Here is a 26,837-nt window from a genome sequence, read left to right on the forward strand (position 1 = left end):
AGGCCACCTCAGTTAAAGGATCGTAGGAGCAGTTCTGCAGCTCTAAGCTCATCACCTGCCTCCAGGGAAGAAAAAAGGAGCCTTGGAGGGAGGGGTCAGAGGACTGTGTCCCCTCCTTGCCCGAGGGAAGGGAGAGGGGACTTTACCCTTTTTTTAAAGACTTTTATCTATTCTTGAGAGACCCAGAGAGAGAGGCAGAGACACAGGCAGGGGGAGAAGCAGGCTCCATGCAGGGAGCCCGATGTGGGACTCGATCCCAGGACCCTGGGGTCACGCCCTGAGCCAAAGGCAGGCGCTCAACCGCTGAGCCCCCCAGGCGCCCTCTGGTTGGTGAACGAAGGAAGCCCCCAATTTAAGGGCCACATCTTGGGACCTGAGCCGCCTCCCACCCCTCACAGGCCTCCTCTGGAATCTGGGGGACCCTAGGGGCAGGGGGCAGTGCTCCGGAGGCCACCCCCAGGCGGGAGGGCAGCCAGGCTCCCGTCTGCTGGGCAGGGTCCCCGCCTCCGCCAGGAGCAAAGCAGGGGAGGCCAGTGGACTGTGGTGCTGGCCGGTCTCAAACGCACTCACGTCTCCAACTCAGAAAATTCAGTGCAGAGCAAACCCCCCAAAACAAGGCGTGGAGCCGTGGTGGCTGCGGAGACGAGGTGCATGAGAAGCATGACCGCCGCGGCCTGGGGCTCCCTGTTCCCGGGGGGTGCAGCTGGCTCCCGCGGGCACATGGCCTCGATGCAAGGGTCACAGGTGCCAAAGGAGGGGTGGGGACAGTCCCCGGCCTGGCCCTCCCACCCCGCATCCACTCGCCACCACACCCGCCCACCTACAGGAGCAGGTTCAACCTGAAACAGCACCACTTCCCCCCCCACCCCCCCAAGCAGAACAGCAGGGAAGGGTCAAGGGGACCCAGGACACAGGGCGCCGATGAATCCCAGCAGCAGCGGGGAGAGGACAAAGTCCATTCCCGGCCGGTCCGTGCAGGATGACCCCTCCCACCGCCCTTCAGAGCCTGCATGAGAAAACCCGCTTTCCGGGGCCACACAGACGCGACGGGCGCGCTCTTTGCAAACAGCACACGATGCTGCCGGTGGTCACCCCGAGAAGCTTGGGGGAGTCAGTGATGGGTCCTAGCACCAGGTTAGGTGGAGGGCTCCTGGGGGTTGATGACAGCAATCAACAACGGATCATCCGCCAATTAGAAATGGGCCACGTGGACCCGTAACAGAAGCGAGTCAGGAGCTGAGAGCCCGAACTGATCCGGTTCTAAGATCTAAGGTCTACAAGAGCTGAAAGCTGGACTCCACGTTCTGAGACGCGGGACGCAGGACACGGGACACCTGACGCGGTGGGGAACACCCGTCCTCACGCTCCTAGGCAGGGGCCGACAGCCAAGGGGAAGCAGAGCAGCCCTGGAAGGACGAGTCACCGCCCCAGGCAGGTGCACCTGCACATCCCGTGAGCCCTGTGACAAGGGGACCGGCCTCCCCCTCGTAGCATGGACTAGGGCAGAAAACACAGAAACGCACAGAGCTGCATCAGGAAGGCACCATTTATTTGACTCACATGGGGTGGGTTCCCTGCTGGAGATAAGGGCTTCCCAGGGTCACAGAAGGATCCAGATCATCCTGCTCCATCCTTGTCACTGGCTTCAGAGGGTCTGCTGGGCATGTTCTTCATCTGCCCCATGCAGAACCTGGAGACCCACCGAAGGCTCGTTCCAGGAAGGGTACAGGTGTGGCCCTCGTGCCCTGGGAGCGGCCGGGCGGGAGGCTCATGGGCAGAAGCAGGACGGGGTGCTACAGGAGACGGGCCTGCAGACCAGGGTGGGGCGGGAGGGCTGGCAGGACCCAGGGGACTGGCAGGAGGAGGCCACAAACACCAGGGGCTTGCAGCTCACGGGCAGGCACACGGAGGACTGGGAGGAGGGGACGACATACACAGAGGGCCGGCAGCTCACGGGCACGGACACGGAGGGCCGGCAGCTCACGGGCACGTAGCCGGACGCCTGGCAGGGGCTGGAGGTGAAGCAGGAAGCCTGGCAGCCGGGGGAGCAGCTGGTGTAGCACATGTTGGCACGGAGCTGGGCTGGTGTCGGGGAGGAGGGTGGAGGTGTCTGGAGGGTGCTCCCGGGGCGGCCTTTATACCCGGGCTGGAGCGTCCTGGCAACACAGAGCCGCCTGTTGACTTCCTTGTTTGCGTCTCCTCCAGGCTGTCTCCCAGGACTTGGTTTTCTGCTGCGGGTGTTTTACGTGTTTGGGCCTCACCCTCATGACTACCTGCCCTCGTCAAGCTCCTCTCACACTTGGAAACCTGCCCGGGCGCCTCACCAGCACCGGCCGGGCCCCGCCTCCCCCTTACGGAGTCGCCAGAGCTACTTGTGTGTGGACCTGCCAACCCGGACGTCCCCATGTCCCTCCCTCTGTGCGCGCCGACAGTCCCCAAACGGCCTCCCCCACGTCAGGAAGGCTCCGGGGCAGACGCCGGGAGAACGAGGGAGTCTGGCTGGTGTCTGAGCGTCCCCGGAGCTTCAGGCCGGAGGCCCAGCGCTGGCCACCTGCCCACGGCGTGAGCGTCGCACGGAACTCCCGGCGGGCAGTGACCTCGGACCCCGTCTTGAGAAAGCCCCCTCGTTCAAGACGCACCATCAGCAAAACCGCGAACCTCCAGCATGGAGACGCAGCCCCACCAGAAGCAGGGGCGTCCCGGGAAGTGTGCGCGGCCGCGGCACGAGATAGCACCCCCGCACCCATGCAGCCCACAGACGTCACGGCCCCGGGGACTCAGATGGGCAGCTGTTGGCATCTGGTGGCGGGGCTCCCTCTCCTCCCTGGGCTCTCGCCCGACTCCTACCACCAGAAGGCCAGCAGGGAAGCCCACGCTCCGCCGTCCGCGGGGCTCTGGCTCGTAGACTCCAGAGTCCATCGACACCCCCCCCAGCCCTGACAGTGAGAAGCCCCCAGGATTTAGTGCAGAAGATGGTATTTGTGAAAACAGCTGTGCAAGAGGCTGCTGAATTATAAGACTTGGGACTGGTTTATGAGAATTTTCCAGAACAGGGGCCCAAAGATGGACACACAGTTCAGCGAGGTCCAGGCACCCAAAGGGACACACGTATGGACCCAGAGAAGCACAGGCCACGGCTGTTCGTCAGGGAGGCCCTGTTCCCTGTCCTGGGTCCCCTCCCTGAGGAGAGACACCCATCTGTGCTCCCGGCACCCCCACCCCACCCCGCTCCACTCCACTCCCCTTCGCACTCTTTGCACAATAAATAAATCTTGAAAAGAAAAAGAAAAAAGAGCCTGTGAGCCGGTGCCAGACAGTCTAACGCACAGGTCAGTTCAGTCTCCAGAGGGAAGAATGAAATCAAAGCATACTACCTAACCTGCAGGGCATGTGAGGCAGCCCTGTGCACACGTTGCGTGTGCAGAGTATACACACAATGCATGTCTTCCTTCCCCATCTTCCTTCTCATTGTCAAAAGAGTAGCAACCTAACTTCCTGCACGGGAGGCAAAGTTTGCCTGGCCCTAAATCCGAAGAGAAATTTTTCCTGTAAGACTATCCGAAGCCTTGAGCAGAGCGTGCAATGCCCCGTTACAGTTTTAGAGCAAAACAGACGTGGCTTTGCCATGGCTCCATTTAATAACACCCCCGGGGACCCAGCAAAAGCTTAATAAAGATCAATGGAGCGAGCTCCAGACGCAATGCCCAGACCACTTAGCTGTATCCGTGTCCAGTGGCAGGGGATCCTGTTAAGCTGGTTTCAGAGTGGCTATCTGCAAAGGCATTGATCTCATGTAAGCAAGGCTGAGAAGTGGCGTGCAAGCCCATGACTGCTGACTCTGACCACCTCTCCCGCCCAGTGCTAAGACCTCAGGAGCGAGAGCCTGGGAGCCCTTCTGCTGCAGAGCACATGGCCTGTGGCATCTTTTTCAAAAGCAGCAAAGCAATGATCTTGAAGGACCAGACGTTTCCTCTTCTAATCTCTACAAATGAGTGCACATTCTCCATGACTGGCTCTTCTCAGAGACCAAATGGGAAAGACTTAACTGGATGGGATGGTTAGGAGAACATCTGCTTGGTTTTTATTTTTTTTTTTTTTTTTTTTTTTTTTTTTTTAATTTTTATTTATTTATGATAGTCACAGAGAGAGAGAGAGAGAGGCACAGAGACATAGGCAGAGGGAGAAGCAGGCTCCATGCACCGGGAGCCTGATGTGGGATTCGATCCCGGGTCTCCAGGATCGCGCCCTGGGCCAAAGGCAGGCGCCAAACCGCTGCGCCACCCAGGGATCCCTGCTTGGTTTTTAAAACCGGCCTCAGAGGGCAGCCTGGGGGTGCTCAGTGGTTTGGCGCCGCCTTCAGCCCGGGGCGTGATCCTGGAGAACCGGGATTGAGTCCCACATCAGGCTCCCTGCATGGAGCCTGCTTCTCCCTCTGCCTGTGTCTCTGCCTGTCTCTGTGTGTCTCTCATGAATAAATAAATAAAATCTTAAAAAAAAAAAAAAAAAAAAGCATAAAATGTGTAGAAGACTCAACGGACAGTTCTCCCAAACTAGATTTAAAAAAAAAAAAAAAAAAGGACACTGACCTACAGGTGTCCCGGGATCTTTGAGAAAAACCCAAGCTGGATAAATACACAGACTCTGGGCCGGCCCGTCTGCAGAGGGCACCCGCTGGGGTCCGCCCGCACAGGGCCATCTCAGCCGGAAGACTCTGGCCTCTTTTGGGGGGCAGAGCGGGTGTCATCTAGGATTTTCCAGGACAGCGTGTCACTGACCAGAGTCTGTTCTGGGAGCCACACTCCTCGCCAAGCCCTCCGAGTGTTGTATCAACGACAGCAGGTGGATTGAGCTACGCCCGCTTGATCGCTGCCCCTCTCCCCTGGGGCCCCACTGAGGCCAAGACCAACGGCACCACCTCTGCTGCCTGGACTTGGAAGCTCGCAGCACAGACAAGCGTGGAATCTCGGAGAACAACCCAGGGAAACCCGACGGAGCGACGGTAGCCGTCTCGCCCTCCCCTCAAGCACACAAGTCAGGCACAGTGATGAGCCCTCAACAAGCGGCTCGGACGGGCTCCCGAGAGGAAGGAAACACACAGCGCCCTCCCCCTGTGCCCGGCCCGCTACCCCGGGCGGTCGGCGTCCCAATGGCAGGACAGTGAGCTGTGGGGTCTTGGCAGAACATGGTGGGCCACTTGCTGAGCAGAAACACGGTACTGGTTGGCGCAGTGGAAGCATCTAGAATCTGAAGAGTGGATGGGACACCAGGAAGGAGGGAGCACGCATGAGTCTGTGAGAGTCCCGTGTAAATCTGCGGAAGGCGGCAGGGCCGTCTACACTCAGGGCAACACCACCGGAGGCTTAACGTTGAGCATCTGCCATAGGATTGAGAGTACAGGGGCACCTGGGTGGCTCAGTGGTTTAGCGCCACCTGCACCCCAGGTGTGATCCTGGAGATCCGGGATCGAGTCCCACATCGGGCTCCCTGCATGGAGCCTGCTTCTCCCTCTCCTTGTGCCTCTGCCTCTCTCTCTGGGTCTTTCATGGATAAATAAATAAAATCTTAAAAAAAAAAAAAGGATGGAGATGCAGCCCCCCCAGCAACCTGCTAAGACCCCGTACAGCCACACCCAGGGAGCAGCAACCATACCTACGGTGAGGCCCGCTCCAGACCTGCCCTAAAAAGCCAACCCAGGACAGCACTTCCAGAGAAGACAGTTTGGCATCTGAGTCCTGCCAAGAGAAGGAGCTTAGGAATCACTCTGAAGTCTCCACAGACCAGGCGAAGAAGGTGTAAAGCCAGGCTTGGCCACATTCAAGACGATCACCCAGTGATGGACTCTCTGCCAGGACGAACATCAGTAGCCAGTGAGCGAGAACACACAGACTTCCTGAATGTATTATCACTCATTTCAATAGACAATAAAAAAAAACCCCACTAGACAAAAAGGGTATAGACAATGTAATCCGCAGTTAAAGGAACAAATCAATCGGCAGTAATGAAACTCGGGATGGTCTGGACACTTGGCTGGGCAAACGGTGGCCGTAGAGCAGCTACTATAAATGTGTCCCAAGAGTCGAAGGAGGATACATTCAAAGAATTAAAGGAAAGGGTTATTGTCATGACTGAATGGAGAGGGGATGTCAGGCAGTTCAGTGGGAACCAGTGGGAAATGGGAATTAGAACTGAAAACACGACAGTGGAGATGGGATGTCCCCTGGGAAGTCGTCATGGCAGAGTGAAATCGGGGAATAAAGGGTGTGCAAGAGTGAGTGCACCTCGAGGGAGATCGTCTAACCCGAAAGAGAAGGAAGAGCTAAGAAAAATACACAGAGGGGCCCCCGGGGGCTCAGCGGTGGAGCATCTGCCTTCAGCCCAGGGCGTAACCCCAGGGTCCTGGGATCGAGTCCCCCATTAAGCTCCCCACAGGGAGCCTGCTACTCCCTCTGCCTCTGCCTCTCTCTGTGTGTGTCTCTCATGAATAAATAAATAAAATCTTGAAAAAAAAGAAAAGAAAAGAAAAGAAGCCCCCCCCCCAGGTGGCTCAGTCAGTTGGGCATCTGACTCTTGATTTCAGCTCAACTCATGATCTCAGGGTTATGAGATCGAGCCCCATATCGGGCTCTGCACTCAGTAGGGGGAGTCTGCTTGGGATTATCTCCCTCTGCCTCCGCCTCTGCCCCTCCTCCACTCGCACTCTCTCTAAAATAAATAAATAAATCTTTAAAAAAAGTGGGGGGGAGAAAGAAAAACTAGCCTGTGAGCCGGTGCCAGACAGACTCACGCACGGGTCAGTTCAGTCTCCAGAGGGAAGAATGAAATCAAAGCATAAAATATGTAGAAGTAAAAAAAAAAATTAAAAAAATTAAAAAATAAAATATGTAGAAGTCTTACCAGACAGTTCTCCCAAACTAGATTAAAAAAAAAAAAAAAAGGACACCGACTTATAGGAGTCCCAGGATCTTTGAGAAAAACCCAAGCTGGATAAATACAAAGAACACTGTATCTGGGCACATACCAGAGGGATGAAAACCAAAAGGACAGAGCAAAGCCTTCAAAGCAGTGAGAGGAAAATCACTTCACGGAGAAGAAATGGTGACAGCTGACTTGTCATGAGAAGTGGAGACCAGAGGACAAGGTGCTGAGGGGCTCAGGACAAACAGCGCCGATCAAGAGGTGTACGTATAGGGAAAAAAAGGGGGAGAGAAAGAAAAGAAAGGAAAGTCTTTTGAAACGGTGAAATGAAACCTTTCCAGACACTTGGAAGCCAGGAGGGCGGCTCCAGTGCAGAGGGCACGAGCGGGGGCGGGGAGGTGCCGGGGTGGGGGGTCTGCAGGCAGGAGGAGGGCAGGCAGGTGGGCCGCGCCGGCAGGTGTAAAGGTGTGTTCGTGCTTTCTCGAGAGACAAGCGACCGACTGACATGTGCGACTCTGTTACTGGGTCACGTCTGGATGTGTGGTCACCCGTGGTTGCCCCGAATCCTCTTCACGTGGCCGGAGCCAATGGAGGGGCGTGTGGAGGGCTGGCCTCACAGACTCGTGGCTCGTCCACAGGTCACGCCGGGGAGGGTCACGCGCCGTGGGCTGTCGGAGGACGCGGGCTGTTCACTGTCTCAGCACCCACCACAGCATGAGCCCCTCTGTCCCCACCTGCAGACTCGGGGGGACCCACCAGCGGGGAGAGGGCCTGGAGAGAGGGCCGCCCCTGCGACGTGGCGCCAGCGCTGATGTGCGTGCTGTGGCTGACGTATAAGAGCAAAGGGCCAGGGAGCGCGGGGACACGGGTCCACACCCCTGCCCCCGCCTCCACCGCGGAAGGGACTCGGGGAAGGTCAAACCTGCTCTGCAGGACCTGGGCTGGGGGAGCACCCGGCGTGGGCCACTCACCCTCCCCTGCCCAGCTGGGCTCCGGCTGCTGTGCCCCGTCTAGGAAGGCAACTCGCCAGAGAGCTCGGGAGCCACACGGGCCACACAGATGGGACTGACGCTTCCACCTGTCTGTCACTCAGTCTCGTCTGTCCTGGCCGACTCGGGACCTGAGGGTATGTCACCATGTAACCCCTGAAGTCCCGCATAATCTGGCACCGAGGTCGAGGCCCTGGACTCCAGGGTGCAACCGAGCAGCTTCAGATTCCTGCTGCTTCACCCGGTGGTGAGAAGGCCCGCACGTCAGGGACTCTGACTGCACCTCCGTGTAAGTGGGGTCCCCCCCACTCCTTGGATGGTGACAGGGATCGCTGACTAATCCAGAATGAGTGGATCCACCTGCAAGGGTCGGGTCCGCACGGTGCCCGGCGCAGGGCTGGGACTGTGTGACGTGTGTGACGCGGCCAAGGCCACCGGCCACGAGGAGCCCTGCCGCTTGGCTCTGGTCCGTCGGGAAGATTCTGGATCACGGAGTTTCCAAACTGACCCCGGTCTGGCAAACAGGACGGTGCTTGTGTGGACTGAGGACGGTGTATCAGCTCGGGGAGGCACCCCAACATCCCGATGTGGGGTCCCCTGTACCCAGCTGACGGTCCCTCGCCATCCTACCCGGGCTCTGAATCCAGAACTCCCCGGGCCGCTGGGTCACGGCGAGCCTGCAGCTGACACAGGGTTTCCTGAACTGAGTCACTCGCACCAGGAACTCCGGGAAGAGACGCGGAGGATGAGGAGGAAAACCATCAGGCGCCTGGAGGAAGGGACGCCACAGCTGGGTATAAAGGCCACCGGGGAGGAGCCTCCAGACCAGCCTGTCCTCGTCCCTGACTCCACTCCAGCCCCACTCTCCACCATGTGCCACACCAGCTGCTCCGAGGGCTGCCAGCCGGCCTGCTGCGTGCCCAGCTCCTGCCAGGTGTCCAGCTGTGTGCCCAGCTCCTGCCAGGTGTCCAGCTGCGTGCCCAGCTCCTGCCAGGTGTCCAGCTGTGTGCCCAGTTCCTGCCAGGTGTCCAGCTGCATGCCCAGCTCCTGCCAGGTGTCCAGCTGTGTGCCCAGTTCCTGCCAGGTGTCCAGCTATGTGCTCAGCCCCTGCCAGGTGTCCAGCTGCGTACCCAGTTCCTGCCAGGTGTCCAGCTATGTGCTCAGCCCCTGCCAGGTGTCCAGCTGCGTGCCCAGCTCCTGCCAGGTGTCCAGCTGTGTGCCTGTGAGCTGCAGGCCCGTTGTGTGCTTTCCAGTGAGCTGCAAGCCTGCCGTGTGCCTGCCCGTGAGCTGCAAGCCCATCGTGTATGTGGCCTCCTCCTGCCAGTCCTCTGGCTGCTGCCAGCCCTCGTGCCCCACCCTGGTCTGCACCCCTGGCCCCTGCGGCACCCCTAACTGCTGCTAACAAGTCACCTGGAACATCCATATCTGCTATTGACCTCTCCCGCCCTGTCTCATTCCTGAAGCACTGACGGAGCCACAGTGCACAGAGGCTAGAATTCCCTCCTGCTTTTCCTATCCATGAAAGCTTAGTGATCTATTAAAAATAAATCTCTGTGCTCCTCAGTTCTGTATCTTTCTGTGATTTTGCCCTGAAGCTGCTTCTCCCTGTCATCTGCTTCCTTGGACAAGCCAGTGAGTGAGAAGTCGTCCTGTCCAAGGGCGGTTCTCCTGGGACGGTCATGCCCTTCCGCATGTTGGGGAGCCCCTCTGAGACACGTGGAGACCCAGGCTGTTGAATCTGAATGGGGCATTCTTTCCCACTGTTTCAAATGAGGACTTCGTGCACGGTTCTTGGGATCCTAGAAACCACCAACTTCCTTCAATGACAAAAGGAAGAGGCACAGCCTGAGTGACCCGCAGTAGCTTGCAGTTCCCAAGAAGAGAGGTTCATTGTGTGACACCCCAAAGGTTGCACCAAGGAGCCAGGGTTACAGCGATACAGATCTCCACTCAAGGAAGAAAGAGTTCCCTAAAAGTCAGAGCTACCCTGCAAGATAATGAGCAGCAAGATGCTGTTCCAGCTTCTGGGTGAGGAGGGCTTGAAGAGAAGGCACATTTATTCCACTCTCTTACTAACAGATCTGGAATCAACCCACATGGCCATCAACGGGGACAGATCAACAAGCCACAAGAGTCCTACAATGGAATAAAAATCAGCAATTAAGAAGACCACACTGCTTTTGCAACAGCATGAACAAATCTCAAAAACATGATGTTGGTGAATGGAGTCAGACAGTAGAGCACCTGCTTCATGATTCCATTTAAGTGAGGCTCTCAGAAGAGCTGAGCTAATTTACTGTTTTTAAAAATCAGAACAAAAATAATAAAAAAAATATTGAACAATGGCTGTTTCTGGAGATTTTGAGTGAAACTGAGTAGGTGGAGGAAGACACTTGGGGAGGCTGGTGAGGTCCAGGGCCAGAGGGGCGGGCACAGGTCACATCCAAGACCCTGATAAGGCTGGGTGCACGGTCAAGTTGTGGGCCCTGATAGGGTTTGGGCTACTCAGGTGTTTGCATTTGTCAAAATTCATCGAGTGAAACACCTCTAAGATTCATAGGATTTCACACACAAAAGCACAAAAATAAAATTCCTGTTAATGATACGCTTCCTAAGTGTTTGAGTGAAGTGTACTTGTTTGTCACTTACTTTGAAATGCTCAGAAAAATAAGATGTATGGATAAGAGGGGTGGTTTGATGGACAAGTATCTGAGAAAGTAAATGAGGCTCAGTGTTAGCTATGGGCTCCAGGAGTTGGGTATGTGGATATGCACTGTTTAATTCCTTCAGCTTTTCTGTATGTTTGAAATTTTTCACAATAAAATGAAAGTAAAAATAGTTACAAATAATTGTTGAGCTTAGTAGTTTAAAATAAAATTTTCCTTATAAAAAAAATAGAAGCCAAAATGGGATTCCTGCTTTGGATAGGAAATTAAACCAATAGCCTCCATGCTGTGGCAACCTAATGTTCCAAGTGAGTTGGGGTGCACACAAAGAGAATTTGGGTACCCAGCATTCAAATGGAATGAGGGTGGACTGTGGATCAGCCAAATACCCAGAGTATCGGGTGGTTGTGGGAAAGCCATCACTCCAGGAGAGCTGACGCTTCCATTCAAGATGGTGGGCTGAGCCCACCAATCCCATCTCCACCCTCCCAGGACCCACTGTGTGGGAGAAGCCAGCTTATGATGGGTAAGGGACTCAACAAATGCAATGGGAAGCAGAGGCGAGTGTGCTCACCCCAAAGCAAGGCAGAGGACGTAGGAACCAGTGGGCCCTAGAACATGACATCCCCTGCTCCTGATGAGGCCCAGTGGAGGAGGAGTGTGTCCTCAACGGAGAGGAACAACCAGGGCCACCGAGTCAGGCACCCCCCCCAAGGCAGAGTGTCCAGCAGTCCCACTTCTCCCCAAACACCACTAGTGTGTACCTCTAGGACAGTTGAGCACCTCACCCAGGAAGGGCTGAGGTTCCCGGGGAGCTGTTGTCACCCGCAGGTGCATAGCTCTCATTCTGGCTTCTGAGCTCCCAACTTTCTTATTCCCGAGACCCCCACCTCCAATCCCAGAGTGCCACGTCAACCTCCCCACACGGGTGAGCTTTCTCTAACTCGACACAGGCTGACACAGGTGGAAAAGGAGCCCAGACCACCAAGGACCACTCCCATCCTTACCCCAGCACATGAGCAAAACCAGTGGCACAAGAAAGAAAGCCTGAGACAACAAATATAAAAATACAACCCAGAGGAAGCATACAGTTTACAAAGCAGAAATCACCTTTTAAATTAAAGTCAAAATTAAATTTAAAAATCTTAAATATAGTCAGACATCAAGAAGATGTTAGAGCCAGAAAGCAAAGGCAAGAGGCTTTGAAAGGGAACAATTAGAAAACAAATGCCCCAGAAGTCATAGATATCAAATGTATTGATGATATTTAACATTAAACAGAGGAGCTTGAAGATGACATGAGAAATCCCTGAGACTTAGAACAAAATGTCGAAGAGGTAGAAAGTACGAGGGAAAACAAGTCAGCATGAACGACCTCCCCCAGGAGTACAGGCTCTGCTGTGGGGGGGGGGGAGCACAACGAGGACACAGGGGAATGAGGAAATGCATTCCTAGAGAGGAACACATCCCACAGTAGAAGATACAGCCTCGAGGTTGAAAAGACTAAGCAATATGCCAAGAAAAACGAATGGGGAAAAACCCAGACACATCCTGTTGAAACCGCAGAGCATTAGGGATAATAAGTGGTTCCCAAAAGCATCTGCAGAGAACTAAACAAACAAAAGTCATCTGCGGAAAAATAAAAATCACATTGGCATCAGACTTGCCATTAACAGCACTGCATATGCTACAAACTTCAGGAACGGCACCCGCAGTCGTGGTGACTGGAATCCAGCCTGTGCTTCCACACATGAGCAACGCTACAAATAAACAGATGATTGGAAAAATACATAAACAGTGTGTAAATGAGCAGCGAGCACAACAGCACGTTATTGGTAATAGATGTAGTAAATAAGCCTGTTTTTCTAAAACTAAGTGACATGTATTTTCTCGTGTGGTCATCTGCTTTTCAGCGTTTTTTAAGGCGTTTTTTAAGGCAGTGAAAATCACATCTGAAATAATAAAATATCAGGTTATAAATTAAACCAAAGGGTGAAAGACCTGTGCACCGATAACTATAAAACATGCAGCAAGAGCAGAAGACACGAGCATCCCATGTTCATGGATGGGAAGACTTTACATTATGGTGGCAGGACTAACCAAAGCGTCATGCAGATTCAATGCAATCCTTATTAAAAACCCAAGAACCCGGCAGCCCGGGTGGCTCAGCCATTTAGCACTGCCTTCAGCCCAGGGCGTGATCCTGGAGACCGGAGAGACGCTGTCGGACCCACAGGTAGGAGGGCCTGGAGGAGCGGGACTGGGAGCCGGAGAAGAGGCTGGGGTCAGGGCTGGGGCGTGGGTGGCACGGGAGGCGGTGGCTAATGGGGACAGAGCGCCCTGCGCTCACGGCCAGGGGGGCGGTGCCCCCCACACACTGACACACGGAGAAGCGCTCACCCCCCAGGACTCCCCTGGACAGCTCGGGCTGCCGCGAGGACGGCCTGCGCTCCGCCAGCACCTGACCACGGCGGCCCGGCCCAGGGCGGCCTCCCCTGAAAGCTGGACCCACGACCCCAGCTCCTTGCACCGATGTGCCCTGCACAGCCATGGAGTCTCCGCGGAAACACGGGCCACCTCGTCTCCTTGGGGGCCAAGGGCCTCACCCCAGAGTGCCGATCCAGGCCCAGGTGGCCTCGCCAGCGACAACACCCTTCACGTGCCCTCCCTGTTGCGGCACGTGCACGGGCACCCACTCAGCAGCATACCCTCACCTTGGTCCCCCGCGTCACCCTCAGTAATACAATCTGCCTTCCTCGCTGGTCACCTGGCTTCCGCTCACCATGGCGTGGACATCCCGACCACCCAGGGGAGTGGGGGCCGCTCCAGGGGCCTGCACCTGCCTCGGCTCCGGAAGGATGGGCCCTGGCCCTCGGGGGATAGCAGCCACAGCTCCCCACGCTCCCCAGAGAGGCCCCTCACCACCTCCAGAAGGGGACCCCAAGGCGAGGCAGACCCCCCCGGAGCTCCTGGGCGCGCACACTGCCTGGCCGCTCCTCCATCCCACTCCCCTGGTGACACCAGGCTCCCTCTCTGGACCCCAGGACCGCCACCACCACCACGGACCAGCATCCCCAGGCCAGACCCCGAACGCAGCACCAGGACGGTTCCCCCTCCCTTCGCGGACCTTCTGCCACAGGGTGGGCAGCCAGGCAGCAATCACGACCTGAAGCTGGCGGGCCTGCGCGGACACTTGGAGGGGTTCCCCTGGCCCTGCCCCAGCTAGGCGCAGCCTCCCAGGGGGCAGATCCCCGCCCCCAGACCCTGGGCCCCACACAGGCAGCCGATGTAGCTCACAAGCGCCCCTGCCCCACACCCGGGACTCGGGCAGGCTGTGCCTCTGCGCTGAGCCCCTGCAGGGCCGCCTGGCTCTGCAACATGGAGGACCCTCCGTCCCGAGTCCTTGGGCGGATGCCTGGGCCCCACAACCCCAGGGACCCACCCCTGGAGCGCCTGTGGGGCCGCTGCAACCCCAGGGACCCTCCACCGGGGCTCTGCCAGCCGCCTGGGCTCCACGACCCCGGGGATCCTCCCCCTGGGCCCTTGCCCGGCCGCCGCGGCTCTGCCTCAGTTTCCCCATCGATAAGGTAGAAACCACAGTCATTGTCACGGGGCTGATGTGTACAAAGCTGCTCAGGAGAGTTGCTGGCATAGACCTGTGACACATGTGTTTGCTAAAAATAAATACAGCTCACAGCCATTCACTGGTTCCTGGACTCGGGAGAGGATTATATCCCCAAAGAAAGATGATCGACAAAATAACGACAATAAAATATGTGTGTGTTTCCACCGCGTGCTGAGGAGCATGGGGTCCAATAGTGGGAAGCCCCCAGGGAGACGCTGGGAGCAGGGGTGAGGGCGGGATCGGAACCACTGACCCGCCTGGATAACCAATGGGCCGAGCTACCCACCGGGGTGCGCGTGACCCGGAGCCTCAGGCACCTGCTCCCACAACAGGAAAAGGCCTTTCAGGGCCTCGTGATGGACAACACGCCGCCCTGGGGTGTATATAAGCCCAAACACCCGACTTCACACACTCACAGCCACACCTGCACCCACACACACCCACCCGCACCCACACCCCGCCCCAGCACCCACACCATGGCCGCCTCCACCCTGTCCGTCTGCTCCAGCGACCTGAGCTACGGCGGCCGCGTCTGCCTGCCCGGCTCCGGCGACTCCTGCCCCGACCCCTCCTGGCAGGTGGACGACTGTCCCGAGAGCTACTGCGAGCCCCCCTGCTGCGCCCCGGCCTCCTGCCTGACCCTCCTCTGCACCCCTGCGAGCTGCGGGTCCAGCCCCTGCCCACCAGCCTGCCCCGGCTCCTGCCAGCCCTCGTGCGGCAGCTGCTCCCCCTGCCAGGAGGGCTGCGGTGTGTCTGTCTGCTGCAAGCCCGTGTGCTGCACCCCCGTCTGCTGCAAGCCCGTGTGCTGCACCCCTGTCTGCTGCAAGCCCGTCTGCTGCACCCCTGTCTGCTGCAAACCTGTGTGCTGTGAGTCCTCCCCCTGCTGCCAGCAGTCTAGCTGCCAGCCCTCCTGCTGCAGCTCTTCCCCCTGCCAGGAAGACAGCTGTGTGTCTGTCTGCTGCAAGCCCATGTGCTGCACCCCTGTCTGCTGCACCCCTGTCTGCTGCAAGCGTGTGTGCTGTGAGGCCTCCCCCTGCTGCCAGCAGTCTAGCTGCCAGCCCTCCTGCTGCAGCTCCTCCCCCTGCCAGGAAGACAGCTGTGTGTCTGTCTGCTGCAAGCCCATGTGCTGCACCCCTGTCTGCTGCAAGCCCGTGTGCTGCACCCCTGTCTGCTGCAAGCCCGTCTGCTGCACCCCCATCTGTTGCAAGCCCGTCTGCTGCAAACCCATCTGCTGCCAGGCCTCCCCCTGCTGCCAGCCCAGCCCCTGCAGACCCTCCTCCTGCGTGTCCCTCCTCTGCCGCCCCGTGTGCAGGCCCGCCTGCTGCGCCCCTCCCTCCCCCTGCAAGCCCAGCTGTCGCCCCCAGGCCTCCAGCATGTCCCTGCTGTGCCACCCTGTGTGCTCCCGCTGATGGGGCATGTGCTCCCGCAGAGCTGGGCTCAGGCCCCACCCAGGGACCGTGGGCCTCCTGACCACTCCTCAGCCCAGCCCTCACCTGTGCTAGGTAGCTGCCCCCACCCACGACGGGGTCCCCCCGGGTGTCCATTCTCCTGAGCTGACTTCGCCTCCTCCCTCCCAAGAACGCTGACCCTGCGGCTCCCCGGGTCTCCTGCTCCCGGGACGCACCTCCACCTACCCTGGGTCACCTTTCTAGTTCCTACGCCTTCCCTCCCAGTTCCTACGCCTTCCCTCCCAGTTCCTCTGTTCAGGTCACTTGGCCTCGCCCTCCAACCTGTGGGCCCCTCCCGAGCACCCCAATAAACTCACTTCCCCAGCTGACCTGCTTCCTTTCATCTGACTCTCACGGAGGCGGGGTGTCCCGGGGTTTGGACCCAACAGTGGTCTCTTCCCGCGTGAACATTATTGGGAGGAGGGATGAGAGGTCCCCAAGGGCCGGGGCCCAACTGCTCTGGGTGGGGCCGCGGGGTAAGACTCACGGCCTCGCCCGGGACTGTCAGGTCTGCTGGGCCCAGCATGGGTCACCGGGGCCCCCGAGGCTGGCCACCTGCACACGGGGCGTGACTTGGGGGGCTCAGCCCGGGCCCATCTCTACCCACCGCCCCAGCTGGGCAAAGCGGCCCAGACAAGCAGGCCTGGGGGCCGCGGGCCGCACAGACCCTGGGGCCTAGGGGCCTCCTGGGGTCCCCCTGGGGTCCTCCCGCGTGCTCTGCTCATCCGTGGAGAGCTGGCGGGCTGGGGGAGGCAATGCTCCAAGCCTCCAGAGGAAACCACTAGGTTGGAAGCACAGTCTTCAGGGTGGGAGGCAGGAGCCCAGGGTCCCGTCCTGTTGCTGGGGGGCACGTCCCCCAGGGCCAGCAGGGAACTCTGGGGACCCCGAGCTCTCCCCCTGCCAGCCTCCCAGCTGCTTTGGGTCTGTGTCTCAGGAACCCCCGTGACCGTGGACAGCACCCTCCCCTCAGGCCAGGAGGCGGTTCCCATCACACTCAGGAGAGCCCTTCCCACGCCCACGGCCGCGTCCTCGCAGGGTCCGGCGTCCTGCCCAGGGACCATGTCCACAGGGAGGCCTCGGTGGTCTCACCTCCTCAGAGCTGCTCCGATAAACCGCATAAACCTGCCTTGAATTAACCCCGAGGACCCTGGGCTCTCCGTAGGCCTTTTCTAGCTGAATTGCCAGCCCTCCCCGAGGGCGCCCGGGGCCCCCACTGCCCGGCCCATCCTCGGCCTCTGGGCCCCTCCAGGGACGCCCCTTGCCGGCCTGGTCCGGGGCTCCCGCCCACAGCGTCAGGGCCAGTCCCAGGCAGGGCGGCCACGGCCACGGCCCGGGCACCCCCGTCCCAGAAGCGGGCCCTGGTGGGCGGATCCTCAGGGACCCGGTCGCGGCGCCGTAACCCTGGGCACCCTCCCCTGCAGGGAGCCCGCAGGACGTGCCCTGAGCGGGGCGGACGGGAGGGGAGGGCCCAGCCGCCCCCGACCCAGCCCCGCACTGCATGAGTCCCCTGCAGGGTGGAGCCTCCCGCCCCCGGGGACCCTGTCCGTCCCATACACACTCCCCCGAGGCCCCCTTGTCCCCACCCTCCCGCACCCGGCCCTGACCCAGCCTGGCCCCGTCCCCGAAGTTAGTCTCACCCTGTCCCGTCTCCCGGGGACTGTCCCTGCAGAGCTGGGCCCTGGGCTCCCGCACACACCTCCGTCCTGCCGCGCACCTGAGTTTTCTGGGGCCCTGCACCCTGAGCCCGCACCCCCCACCTGCTGGGGCGTTGAGACCTTGGGCTGCCCTGACGTGTCCGGCCCGGGGCCTGTCCTGGGCGTGCAGGGAGCCCGGGCCTCCTGGGGCGCCCCTTCCCGGGGGTGGGGGACAGCTCTCGGGGTCCCCAGAACCTGCCTGATGGCCCAAAATCTGCCCTCGAACCCTCTACGCGGTGAGGCCTTGGCCACCCCCAGGGACCCTGAAGCCTCGGGCCCCCTGCACAAATTCTGGTCACACCCCGTGCCTGACGGCAGCCGCGAACTTTCCAGCAAAGCGCATGTCGCTTTCCTAGGTCGGGGGCCCCGGGGTCCCGCTGTGACGCGCCATCCTTCCTGCCACACGGCCCCTGCCTCTGGGAAGCTGTGCGGGAGCGTCAGGCCCTGCCGTGCTGTCACATCATCCTCGCGGGACCCTGTGACTCGGCCGCCCCGGGGTCCGGTCTTGCGGACGGCCCCTGTGTGGCCAGGGGATGGCAGGTCGCTGCGGAAATTCAGGGAATCTCAGAATCCGGCGGCGGGCAGACGGGCAGGCGGCCAGGTGGGCCCTCGACGCGGGCACAGGTGACCTTACGCCAGGGGGGCGAGGCCCCGTCCTCCTTTGCCCACAGACCCGGGGGGCGGGGGCGACGGGACCAGAGGCAGAGCTGCAAGGCCGAGGCCCCGCGGCGGGGAGCAGGGCCCCCAGGCTGAGGGGGCAGGAGGGCCGTGCCCAGGACCCCCCGGGGGGCGGCCCTGCCCACACCCTGACCTCAGCTCAGGACACTGAGACCTGAACGTGGGTTGTGAAGCTCAGGGGTGTGGTCACCCGTTACCGCAGCCTCGGGAAGCAGATGCGGGTGACTTTGATCAAACCTTCCTATTTCTACCCACTCTGGTCTCAGGTGTCAATGAGACAACGTAAAATAAAAATTATGATAAAAATAAAATCAGGGCAGCCCGGGTGGCTCAGCGATTTACACCCCTGCAGCCCAGGGCCTGACCCTGGAGACCCGGGATCGAGTCCCACGTCGGGCTCCCTGCATGGAGCCTGCTTCTCCTTCTGCCTGTGTCTCTGCCTGTCTCTCTGTGTCTCTCATGAATAAATGAATAAAATCTTGAAAAGAAAAACCAAGAAATTTTTTCTCTGCAAATGAAAAAGCTGATCCTCAAAATCATACGGAATTCATGGGGGCGGAGACTACAGTAAATACTGTGAAAGAGGAAGAAAGGTGGAGGGTTCATCATTCCTGATTTCAAACTTAGTGCAAAAGTACATCCGTGGACCTGGTGCGGTACTAGCATAAGGAGAGAAATAGGGACTGAAGGAATAAGATTGAGAGTCCAGAGGTAAACCCATATATTTATGGCCGATTGATTTTTGACAAGGGTTTCAGGACTGTTCAGTGGAAGAAGAAACCGTCTTTTCAACAAGAGGTGCTGGAGAAACCAGATTTCTACACGCAATTTAACACAGCTGGATCCCCCCACCTCACCGCACAGACAACAATCACCTAAGGTGGATACGCATCCCCAGTGTGAGAGCTAAAACCAAAATATCTTAGAAGAAAACAAAGGGGAAACACTTTGTGACCTTGGACCTGACCCCGGGTTCTTAGCTACGATGCCAAAGGCAAGAAGATCAAAAGAAAAAAAATACACTGTGCTTGACCGAAATTCAAAAGTTTAGTGGCTCAGAAGACACCGTGGAACAAGTGACGGGGAATCTACAGCCTGGCAGAAAATATTTGCAAATCACGTATCTGAGAAGGGCTGAATATCCAAGACCATCCAAGGAACGCACACAACTCGGCTACAAAAAGAAAAGCGACCGGATTTAACACCAGGCAGAGGACAGTGAAGGGACGTTTCCCCCAACACAGCTGTGCGGGTGTCAGCACACGCACGGAAACGTGCTCCACGTTACTCGTCACCAGGGAAATGCAAATCACAACCCACCGGGACGGCTGAACCTTGAAAAGGAAGAAAAAGAAGCTGAGGGGAGGTGAGTGAGGCGAGGACGTGGGGATGTGGAGAGTCCGGAGCCCTCAAACGTCGCCAGCGGGGGTGCAGACGGTGCTCCTCTGGGGGGCACACGGGCACGCCCCGTACACACCCAGAAATTCATTCCTGAGAATCCACCCCCAAAAGCATAAAGGGGATTCGGATGTTCTTGGCGGCGTCATTCACAGCAGCCGAAAGGGAAAAACCACGAAGGGTCCATGGACGGGGGGACGGATACAGGAAACGCGGTCCATCCACCCACGGGGTCTTCCCACCCGTGAACCGTAAGAAGCCCTGACACCTCCTACATGGGGGAGCCTGGAGGACACGACGTGGAGGGAGGTGAGCCGCCCGCAGCCTGAGAGATGCTGTCGGGCCCACAGGTAGGAGGGCCTGGAGGAGCGGGCCTGGGAGCCGGAGAGGAGGCTGGGGTCAGGGCTGGGGCGTGGGTGGCACGGGAGGCGGTGGCTAATGGGGACAGAGCGCCCTGCGCTCACGGCCAGGGGGGCGGTGCCCCCCACACACTGACACACGGAGAAGCGCTCACCCCCCAGGACTCGCCTGGACAGCTCGGGCTGCCGCGAGGACGGCCTGCGCTCCGCCAGCACCTGACCACGGCGGCCCGGCCCAGGGCGGCCTCCCCTGAAAGCTGGACCCAAGACCCCGGCTCCTTGCACCTATGTGCCCTGCACAGCCACGGGGTCTCTGCGGAAACACGGGCCACCTCGTCTCCTTGGGGGCCAAGGGCCTCACCCCAGAGTGCCGATCCAGGCCCAGGTGGCCTCGCCAGCGACGACACCCTTCACGTGCCCTCCCTGTCTCACCACGAACCCCGGGTGGCTGCACGGGCACCCACTCAGCAGCATACCTTCACCTTGGTCCCCCCGCGTCACCCTCAGTAATACAATCTGCCTTCCTCGCTGGTCACCTGGCTTCCGCTCACCGTGGCGTGGGCATCCCGACCACCCAGGGGAGTGGGGGCCGCTCCAGGGGCCTGCACCTGCCTCAGCTCCGGAAGGATGACCCTGGCCCTCGGGGGATAGCAGCCTCAGCTCCCCACGCTCCCCAGAGAGGCCCCTCACCACCTCCAGAAGGGAACCCCAAGGCGAGGCAGACCCCCCCTGAGCTTCTGGGCATGCACACTGCCTGGCCGCTCCTCCATCCCACTCCCCTGGTGACACCAGGCTCCTTCTCTGGACCCCAGGGCCGCCACCACCACCACGGACCAGCATCCCCAGGCCAGACCCCGAACGCAGCACCAGGACGGTTCCCCCTCCCTTCGCGGACCTTCTGCCACAGGGTGGGCAGCCAGGCAGCAATCACGACCTGAAGCTGGCGGGCCTGCGCGGACACTTGGAGGGGTTCCCCTGGCCCTGCCCCAGCTAGGCGCAGCCTCCCAGGGGGCAGATCCCCGCCCCCAGACCCTGGGCCCCACACAGGCAGCTGATGTAGCTCACAAGCGCCCCTGCCCCACACCCGGGACTCGGGCAGGCTGTGCCTCTGCGCTGAGCCCCTGCAGGGCCGCCTGGCTCTGCAACATGGAGGACCCTCCGTCCCGAGTCCTTGGGCGGATGCCTGGGCCCCACAACCCCGGGGACCCACCCCTCGAGCGCCTGTGGGGCCGCTGCAACCCCAGGGACCCTCCACCGGGGCTCTGCCAGCCGCCTGGGCTCCACGACCCCGGGGATCCTCCCGCTGGGCCCTTGCCCGGCCGCCGCGGCTCTGCCTCAGTTTCCCCATCGGTAAGGTAGAAACCACAGTCATTGTCACGGGGCTGATGTGTACACAGCTGCTCAGGAGAGTTGCTGGCATAGACCTGTGACGCATGTGTTTCTAAAAAAAAATACAGCTCACAGCCATTCACTGGTTCCTGGACTCGGGAGAGGATATATCCCCAAATAAAGATGATCGACAAAATAACGACAATAAAATATGTGTGTGTTTCCACCGCGTGCTGAGGAGCATGGGGTCCAATAGTGGGAAGCTCCCAGGGAGACGCAGGGAGCAGGGGTGAGGGCGGGATCGGAACCACTGACCCGCCTGGATAACCAATGGGCCGAGCTACCCACCGGGGTGCGCGTGACCCGGAGCCTCAGGCACCTGCTCCCACAACAGGAAAAGGCCTTTCAGGGCCTCGTGATGGACAACACGCCGCCCTGGGGTGTATATAAGCCCAAACACCCGACTTCACACACTCACAGCCACACCTGCACCCACACACACTCACCCGCACCCACACCCCGCCCCAGCACCCACACCATGGCCGCCTCCACCCTGTCCGTCTGCTCCAGCGACCTGAGCTACGGCGGCCGCGTCTGCCTGCCCGGCTCCGGCGACTCCTGCCCCGACCCCTCCTGGCAGGTGGACGACTGTCCCGAGAGCTACTGCGAGCCCCCCTGCTGCGCCCCGGCCTCCTGCCTGACCCTCCTCTGCACCCCTGCGAGCTGCGGGTCCAGCCCCTGCCCACCAGCCTGCCCCGGCTCCTGCCAGCCCTCGTGCGGCAGCTGCTGCCCCTGCCAGGAGGGCTGCGGTGTGTCTGTCTGCTGCAAGCCCGTGTGCTGCACCCCCGTCTGCTGCAAGCCTGTCTGCTGCACCCCTGTCTGCTGCAAGCCCGTCTGCTGTGAGGCCTCCCCTTGCTCAGCCTCCCCCTGCTGCCAGCAGTCTAGCTGCCAGCCCTCCTGCTGCAGCTCCTCCCCCTGCCAGGAAGACAGCTGTGTGTCTGTCTGCTGCAAGCCCGTGTGCTGCACCCCCGTCTGCTGCACCCCTGTCTGCTGTAAGCCCGTGTGTTACACCCCTGTCTGCTGCAAGCCCGTGTGCTGCACCCCTGTCTGCTGCAAGCCCGTGTGCTGCACCCCTGTCTGCTGCAAGCCCGTGTGCTGCACCCCTGTCTGTTGCAAGCCCGTCTGCTGCAAACCGGTCTGCTGCCAGGCCTCCCCCTGCTGTCTGCCCAGCCCCTTCAGACCCTCTTCCTGCGTGTCCCTCCTCTGCTGCCCCGTGTGCAGGCCCGCCTGCTGCGTCACCCCCTCCCCCTGCCAGCCCAGCTGCCACCCCCAGGCTTCCAGCGTGTCCCTGCTGTGCCGACCCGGGTGCTCCCGCTGATGGGGCACGTGCTCCTGCAGCGCTGGGCACAGGCCCCACCCAGGGACCGTGGGCCTCCCGGCCACCCCTCAGCTCAGCCCTCACCTGTGCTACGTGGCTGTCCCCACCCACGACGGGGTCCCCCCGGGTGTCCATTCTCCTGAGCTGACTTCACCTCCTCCCTCCCAAGAACGCTGACCCCGCGGCTCCCCGGGGCTCCTGCTCCCGGGATGTACCTCCACCTGCCCTGGGTCACCTGCCTTCCCTCCCAGTTCCTCTGTTCAGGTCACTTGGCCTCGCCCTCCAACCTGTGGGCCCCTCCCGAGCACCCCAATAAACTCACTTCACCGGCTGACCTGCTTCCTTTCATCTGACTCTCACGGAGGCGGGGTGTCCCGGGGTTTGGACCCGACAGTGGTCTCTTCCCGTGTGAACATTATTGGGAGGAGGGATGAGAGGTCCCCAAGGGCCGGGGCCCAACTGCTCTGGGTGGGGCCGCGGGGTGGGACTCACGGCCTCGCCCGGGACTGTCAGGGCTGCTGGGCCTGACCCAGCGTGGGTCACCGGGGCCCCCGAGGCTGGCCACCTGCACACGGGGCGCGACTTGGGGGGCTCAGCCCGGGCCCATCTCCACCCACCGCCCCAGCTGGGCAAAGCGGCCCGGATAAGCCGGCCTGGGGGCCGCGAGCCGCACAGACCCTGGGGCCTAGGGGCCTCCTGGGGTCCCCCTGGGGTCCTCCCGCGTGCTCTGCTCATCCGTGGAGAGCCGGTGGGCTGGGGGAGGCACTGCTCCAAGCCTCCAGAGGAAACCACTAGGTTGGAAGCACAGTCTTCAGGGTGGGAGGCAGGAGCCCAGGGTCCCGTCCTGTTGCTGGGGGGCACGTCCCTCAGGGCCAGCAGGGAACTCTGGGGACCCCGAGCTCTCCCCCTGCCAGCCTCCCAGCTGCTTTGGGTCTGTGTCTCGGGAACCCCCGTGACCGTGGACAGCACCCTCCTCTCAGGCCAGGAGGCGGTTCCCATCACACTCAGGAGAGCCCTTCCCACGCCCACGGCCGCGTCCTCGCAGGGTCCGGCGTCCTGCCCAGGGACCATGTCCACAGGGAGGCCTCGGTGGTCTCACCTCCTCAGAGCTGCTCCGATAAACCGCATAAACCTGCCTTGAATTAACCCCGAGGACCCTGGGCTCTCCGTGGGCCTTTTCTAGCTGAATTGCCAGCCCTCCCCGAGGGCGCCCGGGGCCCCCGCTGCCCGGCCCATCCTCGGCCTCTGGGCCCCTCCAGGGACGCCCCTCGCCGGCCTGGTCCGGGGCTCCCGCCCACAGCGTCGGGGCCAGTCCCAGGCAGGGCGGCCACGGCCACGGCCTGGGCACCCCCGTCCCAGAAGCGGGCCCTGGTGGGCGGATCCTCAGGGACCCGGTCGCGGCGCCGTAACCCTGGGCACCCTCCCCTGCAGGGAGCCCGCAGGACGTGCCCTGAGCGGGGCGGACGGGAGGGGAGGGCCCAGCCGCCCCCGACCCAGCCCCGCACTGCGTGAGTCCCCTGCAGGGTGGAGCCTCCCGCCCCCGGGGACCCTGTCCGTCCCTCACACACTCCCCCGAGGCCCCCTTGTCCCCACCCTCCCGCACCCGGCCCTGACCCAGCCTGGCCCCGTCCCGAAGTTAGTCTCACCCTGTCCCGTCTCCCGGGGACTGTCTCTGCAGAGCTGGGCCCTGGGCTCCCCCACACACCTCCGTCCTGCCGCGCACCTGAGTTTTCTGGGGCCCTGCACCCTGAGCCCGCACCCCCCACCTGCTGGGGCGTTGAGACCTTGGGCTGCCCTGACGTGTCCGGCCCGGGGCCTGTCCTGGGCGTGCAGGGAGCCCGGGCCTCCTGGGGCGCCCCTTCCCGGGGGTGGGGGACAGCTCTCGGGGTCCCCAGAACCTGCCTGATGGCCCAAAATCCGCCCTCGAACCCTCTACGCGGCGAGGCCTTGGCCACCCCCAGAGACCCTGAAGCCTCGGGCCCCCTGCACAAATTCTGGTCACACCCCGTGCCTGACGGCAGCCGCGAACTTTCCAGCTAAGCGCATGTCACTTTCCTAGGTCGGGGGCCCCGGGGTCCCGCTGTGACGCGCCATCCTTCCTGCCACACGGCCCCTGCCTCTGGGAAGCTGTGCGGGAGCGTCAGGCCCTGCCGTGCTGTCACATCATCCTCGCGGGACCCTGTGACTCGGCCGCCCCGGGGTCCGGTCTTGCGGACGGCCCCTGTGTGGCCAGGGGATGGCAGGTCGCTGCGGAAATTCAGGGAAACTCGGATTCCGGCGGCGGGCATACGGGCAGGCGGCCAGGTGGGCCCTCGACGCGGGCACAGGTGACCTTACGCCAGGGGGGCGAGGCCCCGTCCTCCTTTGCCCACAGACCCGGGGGGCGGGGGCGACGGGACCAGAGGCAGAGCTGCAAGGCCGAGGCCCCGCGGCGGGGAGCAGGGCCCCCAGGCTGAGGGGGCAGGAGGGCCGTGCCCAGGACCCCCCGGGGGGCGGCCCTGCCCACACCCTGACCTCAGCTCAGGACGCTGAGACCTGAACGTGGGTTGTGAAGCTCAGGGGTGTGGTCACCCGTTACCGCAGCCTCGGGAAGCAGATGCAGGTGAGTTTGATCAAACCTTCCTATTTCTACCCACTCTGGTCTCAGGTGTCAATGAGACAACATAAAATAAAAATTATGATAAAAATAAAATAAGGGCAGCCCAGTTGGCTCAGCCGTTTATTGCCAACTGCAGCCCAAGCCCTGATCCGGGGGTCCCGGGATGGAGTCCCACGTCGGGCTCCCTGCATGGAGCCTGCTTCTCCCTCTGCCTGTGTCTCTGTACCCCTCTCCCTGTGTTTCTCATGAATAAATAAATTTAAAAATCTTTAAAAAATAAAAAAAATTAAAATAAAGCCTCAGCTGCATCCAGCTAAGGAGTCGGGTCCGGCCACCCCCAAACCCCAGCCAAGGATGGAAGCTCTAACCCCCTGGGGGTCTGCCTGCCATCCCAGCCACCCCAGGCCCCCGGGCATGGCCCCCGGACGCCCCCCCCCAGGGACTGAGACATCAAGGACCCCTGCGATCTGGCCTCGCTGATACCCCGAGCCCCCCAAGGCCCCTGCCGCCTGTTACTTGTCCATCTGTCCCCCTCCGCCTCTTGCAGGGACCCTGGCCCAGCCCAGCCCCGGCCCCCGGGGGTGCCAATTTGAAGAGCCCTCAGGGGCTGCTGCCTGGACACTGAATAGCCCACAGGGGTGTCCCAAGGGCTCACGGAGAGGGCTCCCGGCCCAGCCACCCAGGCAGACGGCATGAGGGTCCGAGTGAGGAGGGAAAGGAAACGCAACAAGCTGCCCCCCAAGGCCAGCCCGGGGCAGCCGCTCGCCCGGCACCACCACGGAGCCTCAAGGCCAGAGCTGCAGGGCCCCGGGACCCACAGCTTGGAAAGGGGACACGCCCCGAGCTTGGGGCCGCTGCCTGGCCAGCACAGGCCCAGCCCATCACGGACCAAGGACAGAACCCCTCCGCCCAAGGCCGGCCCCGCCCTGGGCCACAGCCTTGCACCACGCCGTGACCACGGTGACCGGGGAGGGACAGCCGGCCCGAACCCCGGACAGCGCCCTCCCAGGTATGTGTCCAGCCTCCCTTCATCTCTGCAGACGTGGTAACAAATGCAAAATCACAGGGATCACCTGCCCCAGAGATGGGAATCACCGCGGAGGCCAGAACCTAAGTCCCCCTCCCCCAGCACCCCATCCCCAAGGTGGCGGCCACTGCACCCCAGCCTCGGTTCAACCCTGGCCAGACGCCCCCATGCCCTCCAATCAACAGGAATGTTGGACCCAGCACATGGGCAGGACTTTTTTTTTTTTTTCCATATTGAATTGATATTTATTTTAGGACATGCCATGTCAAAATAAAACAAAGAGTCAACCCTTGCCTTTAACAATAATAATATTGTATTATAAAAGCACTTTACAACTCCATCCCATCTTTGAGTATAAGTTACTGGTATGTGGGATAATGATTATCTGACAGCATTTCTCTATTCAGACCCATAATCCAAGTGCTCTCCGAATATTACAAGGTGACAATAAGTGGGAATTGGAGAAGGAAGAGGAAAGAGGGGAATAAGGTTCTCCCAGCTAAGGGCTTTGTTGCAATGAGGGGCTGAAGGAGTAGGAATTATTTTTGTTGCCTTTTCATCTTTATACTGTGTTAAGTAATGCTTACAACGTAGATTCAGGAGGCTTTTCCTGAGCTGTAACTCAGAAATTTTCTTCCTGCAAACAATGTATTTACGAACGTATTTATTTAACTTACACAGCAATCTCACAATAACTAGTAAAGATTAAAATGGTGCACTCCTACTATATTT

At 60.5% G+C, this 26,837-nt stretch overlaps 3 protein-coding genes across 3 annotated transcripts in view; 2 read left to right on the forward strand and 1 right to left on the reverse strand.

The window, feature by feature from the left end:
* The window catches only part of TSPEAR (thrombospondin type laminin G domain and EAR repeats), a 187,920-nt gene that overhangs the window by 144,077 nt on the left and 17,006 nt on the right, over nt 1-26,837 (reverse strand). The window lies entirely within an intron of this gene.
* LOC144301686 (uncharacterized) lies at nt 14,625-15,960 on the forward strand. Its single transcript, XM_077878731.1, has one exon. The coding sequence runs from the start codon at nt 14,672-14,674 to the stop codon at nt 15,602-15,604; it is 933 nt and encodes a 310-aa protein (XP_077734857.1). The 5' UTR covers nt 14,625-14,671; the 3' UTR covers nt 15,605-15,960.
* Nucleotides 21,592-22,479, forward strand: LOC144301687 (uncharacterized). The gene has a single exon (XM_077878732.1). It carries the CDS (start codon nt 21,640-21,642, stop codon nt 22,477-22,479), a length of 840 nt encoding a protein of 279 aa, XP_077734858.1. The 5' UTR covers nt 21,592-21,639.

Source organism: Canis aureus, chromosome 30 (genome assembly GCF_053574225.1).
Source record: "Canis aureus isolate CA01 chromosome 30, VMU_Caureus_v.1.0, whole genome shotgun sequence".
Lineage (NCBI taxonomy): Eukaryota > Metazoa > Chordata > Mammalia > Carnivora > Canidae > Canis > Canis aureus.